At 47.2% G+C, this 10,591-nt stretch overlaps 1 protein-coding gene across 2 annotated transcripts; it reads right to left on the bottom strand.

Annotated features, from left to right (window-relative positions):
• Positions 1-151: 151 nt before the first annotated feature.
• On the bottom strand, positions 152-3,917 carry POLE3 (DNA polymerase epsilon 3, accessory subunit). Of its 2 annotated transcripts, none has more exons than XM_084299238.1 (5): positions 3,899-3,917; positions 3,676-3,752; positions 3,131-3,216; positions 2,337-2,455; positions 152-1,857 (listed from the first exon to the last, which is right to left on the bottom strand). In XM_084299238.1, the coding sequence occupies exons 2-5, from the start codon at positions 3,739-3,741 to the stop codon at positions 1,697-1,699; spliced, it is 432 nt and encodes a 143-aa protein (XP_084155364.1). In that variant the 5' UTR covers positions 3,742-3,752; positions 3,899-3,917; the 3' UTR covers positions 152-1,696. The 2 variants fall into 2 exon arrangements, 1 of the variants encoding a protein (XP_084155364.1); XR_014619015.1 differs by lacking the exon at positions 3,899-3,917 and adding an exon at positions 1,982-2,223 and having other exon boundaries at positions 1,718-1,857; positions 3,676-3,887.
• Between the last annotated feature and the right edge of the window lie 6,674 nt (positions 3,918-10,591).

Genomic DNA, 10,591 nt, shown 5'->3' with positions numbered 1-10,591 from the left:
TCGCGTGGCCACGCCCCCTTTCCCGCCTCTCGGTAATTCGGCGGGAAGTCTCGCGCGGCCCCGTGCGCGCCCCCGGCCCGTCCCGCGAACCTCCCCCCCCCCCCCCCCCAGCCCCTGCCCTCCGCCCTGTGGAAATGAAGGAGGCGGCGGCTGCAAAGAGTCCGGCTTTTATTCAAGTATTGGTCCCGCCAGAGCGCGCGTCCCACATTGGTACGGGAAGATTAAAAAAAAAGCTGGAAGCACCACTTGTGGGTTGTTCAGATGGGGAAGGCGCCGTCAGTGCAGCCTGTGCTGTTACTGACTGAGCGCCAAGTGGAAACCAGACAGCAGATCGCTGGTGCTTGAGCTCCCTCCAGGAGCTGGGTCTCTGCACATTGTCACTGTGCCATACAACTGGCAGGGCTGGGCAGCTCTCAGGGGTGCTCTGCGTCAACTTTATAAAACACAGGAGGTGCTGCTCCTCCCACGTGCTCATGATTAAGCCACACATCAGCAAAACCGGGGGGTTTACTTAAATGTACCTAAAACGTTCTTCATTTCCTTCACTAGCTTCGCTGAAAGATTAGGTTTATTAGTCTTGAAAAAAGATCAGTCAAATAATAAAGCACTGTGTCCAAAAGAAGCTTATTCTAACAGGCAATTCTGCTGGTTTGGTCCCATTTTCTTGATGGGTACATGTAAAAAATTCACAGACTTGAGGCTGGCCTTCCTATGTAGGACTGCACTGCCCTCACTGCACTCCTGGAGGCAGGCTGCACACCCTGAATGTCTTCTGAAGTCATTAGTCCACTCCAATTCAGGAGGAAAAAAAACAACAAAAAAATCCACTGCTATTCTAACACTAAATTTAGACATGCAGAAAAGCCACCAACCTGCCTGCAGAAACTGCAGATCTGCAGAAGAGGGAGGTGAGACCACCAGATCCACTGCTGCCCTGCAAACATCCCACGTGAGCCAGCCTTCTTTTTACTATTCCTCATACACATTTTTCCAGTTAGTTTTGCTTCATATTTTTCATTAAAAAAAACCACTCTTCATCTCCAAGGGCTTTAAAGACACAAAACAAGCACTTTCGGTATTTAGTTTGCATTGTACACAGTGAGGTTTTTTGATTTAGATTCGTTTAGGGAGAAAACCAGTTCAGTTTGCTGGCCCTTGTACAGTTGTGCTGCATTGCTGCACACTGCTGGTAAGGCTGAAAGACAGCATCACTGCCAAAGAGCAAAAAATAGAAGGCACAGACAGAATGCAGGAAACCAAAGGAAAAAAAAGAAGTTACATAGATAAAAAGCTTAAATGGTCAGCTTCTAAGGCTCTTAACATCATTGCGTAGTCTTTAAACCCCAAGGGGTTAACAAAGATTCAGCCTCTGACTTGGTTTAAGGAGCTTATTCAACAGTTCTCTCAGGTTCTCCTGGCCAGCTTCTATTTTTTTTCCATTCTATTTCTGAGCCAACCCAGCTTTACTGCCAGCTCAGAACCTTGGGAGGCTGCCAAGTCCCCTGCGCACAGGGATGAGGTGGTCCACCCACTAGAAATGTTTTAGCCAAATCCTTTATATACAAGCTAAAGTCAGAGATGGACCCCAAAAGAACAGTACAATGCTCTACTGGAAACAAGAGGGGACACAGCAAGATTTCTTTACAGCATTTATATCCCTACAAAAACCCAACCCCTGCATGTCTCGTCAGCAAGCTCAGTTGTCCACCTCCTCCTCCTCGTTTTGTTCTTCTTCCTCCATCCTTTCATCATCATCATCATTCTCTTCCTCTCGGCTCTTATCTTGTTCCTCTGAGTCTGTCTTTTTGTCTTTATCTTTTCTTGCTTCTTTCTTTCCTTTCTGTTCACGTCTGTAAACTAAAAAGAAAACAGTGAAAAACTGCAAGCCAGCCACTGCATGAACATTACAGTAGCTGAAGTCCAACGTCCACTGGCTCTCCAGGCTTATAGCAGGAGCAGTGAACTCAGAGCAGCAACTCACCCTATTATTTGAGCTGTGCTGACCAGCTCCATAGGAAATCAGGTTAAGTTTCAGCAGAAAAATGCTGAAAAGGTCGCAGGAGTTCACATTTACAGGCAGCACCTAAGACTTTCCTTAGATAACATAATAGGGGATTGATACCAGATGAGACTTTCTCAATCCTCATCAGTTGTGAAATAATGTTATCCCAGTTCTGCTAAGGTGCACATTATTAATCCCCAGGCAACCTGCAGTGTAGGATGCTGGGCAAAGAAAAGAGAAACAAGACAGGCAAGTAAGTGTTGCTTGTCCAATGTTCAAGGAAAATAGGACTTGCTGCTACTTCATTTCCCTCGACATGAGCTGAGGACGATACCTTCCAGGGATTCTTTCAGAGGGGCTACAAATCGCTGAAACTCCATTTCCTCCATGGCAGAGAGAACATCGCCAGCATTCAGGGTTTTTCTCTTCCCCTTCATGGCAAAGTTATTTGCACTAGGCAAAAACAAGAAAGAGAAGACGGATAATTGATAACTGTCATCAATTTATTCTTGTTTATTAAAGTCATAACTTCAAGAAAGAAAATCTCCTAAATATTCAGGGCTCTTAAATCACTTACTGTAATAGTTTAACATGCTCTCATGCTTACACTGGCTGTTAGTGTTTTCACCTAGTTGCATTGCTTTCCCACAACGTTAAGTTTTCTGCTTGCATGAACATTTTCTATGAATAGCCAGGCGGAAAGAAGGAGAAAGTCTGAACATGGGCTACAAGGTGGTAATTCCATAAAGCCATGAGAGTACTCAACACCAGAAAAGCAACTGCTGGCAGAGCATATTCTTGGCAAGCACCCACCCCCATGCTCCCCACCCCCCAAAGACGTTGCTGTATCCATGTGGCCCGCTCCAAGGCTGACTCTGCTGGCTCACATCTGCCCAAATGCAGTCATATGGTGAGCTTGGAAAGTCAGCCAAGGGTTCTTGCCTTCATCAAGTTGTAAAAGGCAATCCAAACCAAACTGTGGCTATCTGGTGGCGTGGGTTATGCTAAAGATTATTTTATTTAGTCAGACAATACCAGCACGCACACTGAAACAGATCTCCAGGACAGCCAGCACAGAGGTGAGTTACAAATCAACTGCTCCCATTATGTGAGGTGGCATATTCTTACCACGACGTTGCATAGAGCACGAACACACTTGCTGCTCGAGATATCGCGCTCCGAGCTTCTTTGGAAATGTTCACCCCATCAGGAAGCTAGAAAGCAAATTCAAGTTTTATCAGCAGCTGCTGTAAGTGACTTAACTTGCCTAACGCACGTGTTGGGTTCTCTGACAGCATTCAGAGAGCTGAGCAGGACTGGAAACTCTACGCTGATCTCAGACACTACCGCAGGAGCTTTGATGCCAACCGATGGCCACCAGCAATTGGATTGTTTTCTCTCAAGCACAAGCTAGGAGGAGGCAATGACACCGCCTCACCCGGTGACCGCCACGCTGCCGATGCCCCGCAAGGCCCCGAGCTGCTCGCTGACGCCTGACGGCCCCAAACCCAACGCGGCGCTGAGCAGGGCCGGAGCCCCCCGGGGGTTTTGGGCGGCGAACCCGCGGGACAGGGAGCCCCGGGGGGGCTGTGTCCGTCTGTGTGTGTGTCTGTCCGTCTGTCCGTGTCCGTGTCCGTCTGTCCGCCCGCCCGCAGCCCCCGCTGGGCACCCACCGCCTCCTTGATGATGCGCGTGATGACGGCGTTGGGCAGGTTCAGGTCCTCCGGTCTCTCCGCCATCCTGGGACCCCCTGCAAGGCAAGGACGGCGTCACGGGGCGGGGAGCGGGGCGGGGCGGGGGGCGCGGCACGGGCCGGGCCGAGCCGACCCCAGCCCGGCCTGGTCCCGCTCCCGGTCCCGGCCCCGCTCCCGGCCCCGGCCCCGCGCTGCCGCTCACCTCCGCCCCGTCCCGGCGTGCCCCGCGCCCCGCCCTTCCCGTCCCGTCCTGCCCCGCGCCCGCCGTTGCCTGGCGACGAGGAGGCGCCGGAGGGGAGGGGCGGGAGGGAACTGAGGGGGCCGTGAGGGGCCTGGCCTCAGCTTCCATTCCGTTAATTTCACGAGTTTTTCTCTCTTTTGATAACCTTATGAGGTGATTACAGAATCACAGAATCACAGAATTTCTAGGTTGGAAGAGACCTCAAGATCACCCAGTCCAACCTCTGACCTAACACTAACAGTCCCCACTAAACCATATCCCTAAGCTCTACATCTAAACGTCTTTTGAAGACTTCCAGGGATGGTGACTCCACCACTTCCCTGGGCAGCCTGTTCCAACGTCTAACAACCCTTTCGGTAAAGAAGTTCTTCCTAATATCCAACCTTAAATGAACTCACAGTACAAGGGGGCAGTAGGTCAGTGGTAGCACTGTGCTGTGTTGGGGCGCTGCTTGGAGTTGGGAGCAGTAACTGGTGGTGCAGCCCTTTTTCCCCAGAAAGCCCACACGTTCCTGTGGCAGGTGCAGTATCGTGCTGGGGATGGTTTATGGGCGTTCGTGAGACAAGTTTATAGGTAAAGGTTATAGCTTGCGTTACATGTAATAGCACGCTGGGGACAGGGCCTGGCATTCGGAGCACACAGAGGTCAGACCTGAAGGAAGGCTTGTGTGCGTGACAGCTTGATTGCTTTTCCACTTATAGTGATTGAATTAATAAAAGGCTATCGCTGTACATTCAAATCACGTCTCTCGAGTCTCATTTCCAGCACGCTTTGTTCTGCTGTTAACTCTACAGTTACTTTGTGGCTCTCGGAGGTGAGATGCTGCAGCAGGTGGTACATTACTTTTTAATGAAATAACAACTGATTGAACCGCTCCGTTTGTAACTGTAACAGACGGGGCTAGTGCCGGCCTTGGACAGGCTGTCGACTTGCTGTTGTTAGAAGAGTCATCAGAAGCTTGGTTTGTTTTCTGTTTTGCCAGAGGGCGAGGTTGTTTCCTATATGCCTAATTTAAGAACAAAGCAAGGCAGAGTTGTGTTATTGTGTGGCGAAGGGGCCAGGCTGGAGTTAAAACGGAGATGATGCTGGCCCAAAGCCAGGGGCACAGCCCAAGGCTCCTCCACTCTCAGCAAGGCTGGTTATGATGGACCCTCTTTCTTGGATGCAATGGTCACTAAAAAAAAGAGTGTGTGTGCCTCACTGTAAGCTGTAAATGAAACTTAATACTGCAAGTCGTGGTTTATATGTTTTATACACGATGAGACCAGAAGAGGTATTTGAGTATAAAAGCTCTGGAGCTGTGGGATGTGATGCCAGCTTGTCAGCCTGTGATGGCCTAGGATGCGTATACCTGAGGAGAACCCACACTGATTCTCTGCAGTTTTGTGCTGTTAACTTTATTTTACACTGTATATATTCTATTTATTTACTTATTCATTTATATTTCCTGCTAAATTATTTTGCACAAATTTTCTGTTCTGCAGACTGTTGACACTGATAATACCATCTTCCTGCTCTCCCTACGGGGGTAGTTGCAAAGATGATGCCTGCAGATGTGAGCTCGTGGGATGAAGCTATTTGTGGCATGGTTACTTGAAAATATCCGCAGTGCTGGGATACACTAAAGAGAATTGGAGAGGAACGTGCTTAGATCTGTTTAGGAAACTGATTCAGGTTTTACAGCCTTAAAGCGAAAATAAAGTTATGGTTAAATTTTTAATTTCACTGAAGGAAGGAAAAGAGCTTTCTTATTCCTGGAAAAATTAGCTTGGAATCCTCATGAAGTGAAGGCAGTTCTTGTTTTTTTTTTTTTTACATGAGATAGTTGGTTGAGTTGAACACTTCTCACACATAATTTTAGTTTAATTTTTAAGATGGAAGTGATCATTAGGTTGCCCAGTCTGACCTATATAGCAGGTGTCTTCACCAGAATTTATCTCAATATCTTGTTCAAATAAAGAATCTCTTTGGTGAGGTAAACTTGACTCCTGATTTCAAGGAGAAGATCATTTATTGCTTTGCTTGGCAGGTGGTTTCAATGACTTGTGAAGTTTAGGTTCTCAATTTTCAACATGATTTTTTTTTCCTCATTTATATACGTAAAACCTCATGCATTAATGATATAATTCTATGTGAGAACCTCAGCAACTTGCTTTGGTTAGGTCTTCGTAAATGAGGTTTGTATATCAGACTACCAGGAACTTGCTTTACGAACTCATTGATCACCACTGTTCCAGTGATTGCCTGTAGGTGTGATCTCCCATTTAACCAAGTGATTCATCAGTATTAGACAAATCTTGTGGTTCTGTCCTTAAAGGGTTTTCTTCTGGCTGTCCTCAAGAATTGGATCACCACTGACAGATAGTCAAGAAGAAGGAATTGCTGTGCTTGCCTTGTATAATTTCTCAAGGTAGCACTGTGTGCAGGAGCCCGGCTGTTGTGGTTGCAGTAACCTTCATGCTCTTGGGAGGGCTGAGGGTCTGCAGGTCTCCTGCATGGCTCAGAAAACACCATGGGGTGGGAGATCGCAATTTCTTGCATTTTTATCACATAGGCCCTAGGAGTGTGGTCTGCATAAAGAAAAATTACAGTTGCTATCAGGTGAATTCCTGTTTGCTTAGCTGGAAATGCTGGCTGCTGTACAAATGGGGTCAGTACACCAACGGAGCTGCTGTGGCAGTACACTCCACAGTCTTTAACCATAGGGTCCTCAGTGCTCATCTTACATTTGCTTTACTTTTCTCAGATTAATTTCTATCACCAGAACTTGTGAACATCTCCCTGAGCCAGTCTTCAAGGAGATAGAGCAGATGTTTCAAATGTCACAGAGCTCTTTCCATCTCTGCTGCACCCTCTCTTCTAAAAAGCTCAGAAGAAAATACTAACGTTGGGTGGTGGTAGCCTGATTGTTTTTCTCAGAATTTCACAGAAATATTACATCTATGTTTCTGCTGCAGTGGACACAGCTTACTGAGTACCTTCTGTACTGTAAGGAACACACCATTAGTATAGATTTTTTTGAATCTTGCTTAACTTCTGTGAAAATGATACTTCAGTATCATCATGACCAAATAAATTATTATAAAAAAAGTACAGGTTATTCTCATGTGGAGTAGTTACTGTGGAACAAATACATCCTTTCCATTATTGTTGAAGCCCTGCTATGATAGATGTGATGCAAGAAATGCAGGTCCTGTAATATTGAGGCTGTCACTGACTCAAATTACGTCTAGTTTAACCTTTTCCCCTCCTCAAAACTGGGGAGGAAATATGCTGTAAAGTGGTTCACATACCCGCTGAAGCTCCCATCCATGCAACCTTCGCTCTGTGCGCTGAGCACAGCCCTGCTGGTTCTGCCAGGGTTGCTCTCAGGCTGCAAGATCGGTGTAAGTAAGGCTTTGTTAGTCCCTAAGCTTGAAAATTATCAAGTGTATTCCTACCCCTGTAGGCTTGTGAACCAATTCACACCCCTTCCCCCTCAATGACACAAACCCAAGGCTGCTATTCCAAGCAAGTTGTCATTGGACACAACTCAGAGGGGACTGTGAAGTGCTCAAGGCCAGAGCTGAGCCCATGTCCTACTGCCTCTATCAGTGCTTGTAACAAAGAGGACACCAAACGCTCACAAAGCTGAAGGAAGGCACAGAGCTCAGATCTGAGTGACTTCAGTGGTATGGGCTAATGGGATATTGTTACAAGTGTTTGTTTTTACTAGCTTCTAGTTTAAATTTGTCTTATCTTAGAGACTGTCCCTGGCTGCTCTTTTTTTTGGTTTGTTTGTTTGTTTTGTTTTTGTTTTTGAAGGCAAATAAGTTTATCATTATTACTTTATTTTTTATATCTTCCAAATTGTCAAGTATAACAGTCCTGAAATTTGATTCCAATGTCTGGAATCATTCCTTTTTCTCCATTTCCTACAGAAAAAACAGCCACCGCACAGGAGTCCAGTTCCCAGTGCAGTGTGCTAGCACGCAGGTGCCACTTGCACGCTTCTCTTCCAACCCCAGGTCTCTTAAGGGTAGACCACCTCTGTTTAAGGTTCTCAAATCCAGTTCTTTCAGCCCTGAGATATCATTCTGGGATCCTCTTTTACCATAAGCCAATTCAGTGGTTTTGACTTTGAAAAATGACCAGCCTGAAATTCTGCTGATTGAATAGATGTTCTTATCTGACCGAAGAAAGATATTTGGACAAATTATGTGTACAAGTTAAGGAGCTATTTTCAGCTGCATGTACCAATTATTACATTAATGGTAACTTTGTTAATTCACTTTGGAAAGTTAATTCACTTTCCTTTTGAAGAGGAAACCTGTAGGGTAACCTCTGATTTGCCTTTCATACTGTTTGCTTGCATTTGTTTCGCCATGAATCTTGCTTCTGTTTGTACTGCAGCTCAGAAAGACCTATTTTTCCAGGCCTGAACTCTGCAGCAGGGTCAGACATTATCTCACCTAGACAGATGAACCTCATGCTCTTTAATAGCATTGGAAAAGTGAATGTTTTCAGCTTCGGGGAAGGAAGAGCCCCTTGCTGACTACAGAGAACAGAGCTGTCACGAAGCGAGGTATGTAATAATGAGGCTATGCTCTGCTAATTGATCCAGAAGGCAAATGAATCTACAGAGGTTGCTTAAGGTGGCCATGTTAAGGCTGAACTAATGGTATGCCACCACCCAAATGGGATGGTTTTTGGTGACAGTAAGCTGTTGGACCTGCCTGGCAGTACTTCACACCTTCATTCTTAGGGTTTAGTTTCCAGGCCACGAAGAGGTCATTTTCTGCTGTATTAGCGAGCTAAGCTGGCTCACTGAGGGGTTGGGTAGTGCCAGGCCCTGGGTGAAGCAGCAGGAAGCAGAGCCCAGGTGCCTGGTGCCCAGCCGCTGGCAGAGGAGCTCAGCCACTGAATGTGAGCACAGCGTCGGGCTCTGCACACAGTTCAGCTCAGGAGATGGACAATAGCTTCTTGATTTGACAATAACTTAGTTGCTTTGGTCCATGTGACCACACTAAGGAAAAACCACAATTCTCAAGGAACTTTTACTAGATTAAAACTTATCTTTTATGAGAAATATTTTAAAGACGGGTCAATCATATCATTTTTACTGCATTAAACTGAATAAGCAACAACTTAGTACTTAGCATTTGTCCAAATCCAGTAATCCACAGCAACACTGCAGGCTCAGAATTGGCTCAGAAAAACACACCTGTAGAAGCATCTCATGCTGTAGCTGTATGCTAGCTTTGAGCATTAAGTTTAATCCCTAGCACGATGTTTGCATTCTGCTGGGAGGTGCAGTTTTGCAGGAGCATGGAGCCTCGAGTGCATCCTGCCTACAGTGTGAGCAGACAGGGCAGCAGTTTGGCAAATGCAGCAGCAAGGACCATGTGGGAATGCGGTGCTGGTGCTGCGGCTGGCTCACAGATTTGGGCTCCGGTGGGACACGCAGGCTCCAGGACATGAGCAGAGTGAGTGAGGAGTTTCTAAAGATACCCTTGCAGCAGGGGAAACCTGTCTCTTGGTCCCAGATTGGAAAATCAGCCAGTCTGTGGCTCTACTGGTTCCTCACTGGCATTTTTCAGGGAAAGACTGCTGTGCTTGCTGCAGAGATGGTGTCGGGGAACCCCTGCTACGCCCTGGACTTGAAGTGTGCTGCAGACCCCAGAGAAGAGAGGGTTGCAGCAGTTCCACTGCTGGGAAAGTGCTGAAGTTTTGTGTCTGCCCGGTATGGCAAACTTTGGCAACCCCAGCAGGATTACCCAGAAATAGCCTTTCTGTTCCTAAAAACCCTCTTGTTGTCTGGGAAGGCAGGTAATTTTCCCAGCCTGATTTAGTTTGTGTAGTTTCAAAGCCAGATTTAACCTTGTAAGTTTTCTGTGTGCGTGTGGCACCGTTTTGCCTGGCATAACTGTCTGAGCATGTTTGGATTTGAATATCCAGCCAAAGGCAGATCCCAGTGCCGACAAACTGAAGTTTGTGATGGAGAACTGTGTTAAATTTTAAAAGAAAGTCATTAACTCCCAAGCCAACCAGCTGAATGTGCAGTTTGCTTGGGACTGTAATAGAAATGCAGGTTAAGGTCAGTCTCCAGGGGTTTGAATGTTAAGAGGGAAGTTAGAAAGAGTCAGTAACTCGCTGTTGGGAGCCTGCAAAGAGCAGGGCACGTCTCTGCTGTCTCTTCCTGGCATACAACTTAATTTGTGACTTCTAAGTCACAAGTTCTTCTCCCTTTGGACATTTCTACGCTGTTTTTTCCCCCTCCTTTTCAGCAGTGCCAAGGTCAAAGGCTTGTGGCAGCTAAATCAGAGTGTGAGCACCGAGTGCTGGTGCGTGGACGTTGCTGGAGCGAGGGACCGTCCTGCGTGGGAGTGATGGAGCAGCTGGGAGCGCCGCTGCTGGCAAGTGAGTGCTCGGGAGGTTCCTCTGCTGAGTGCACAGTGCTGCTCTGCCCGCTGTGTGAAGTGTGCATTGCGTCTGTGCAGGTGCCTGGTTATCACCGCCGAACCAGATCCTGGTGCTTGGAGGAGATGAGGGACTGTATCTCCTGCAGGCCCTTGGCGGGGTGTCGGAGATGCCCAGCTCCCTGTGGGACTGCGTTTGCCAGCGGCAGACTGTGGGGCTTTCTGTTAGTGCCTTGTGCTGCAGGATGGAGCGGGC

This window comes from Netta rufina (assembly GCF_964035555.1).
Source record: "Netta rufina genome assembly, chromosome: 20".
NCBI lineage: Eukaryota > Metazoa > Chordata > Aves > Anseriformes > Anatidae > Netta > Netta rufina.
The sequence above is the reverse complement of the archived record's forward strand: the minus strand, read 5'-3'. Positions and strand labels throughout refer to the sequence as shown.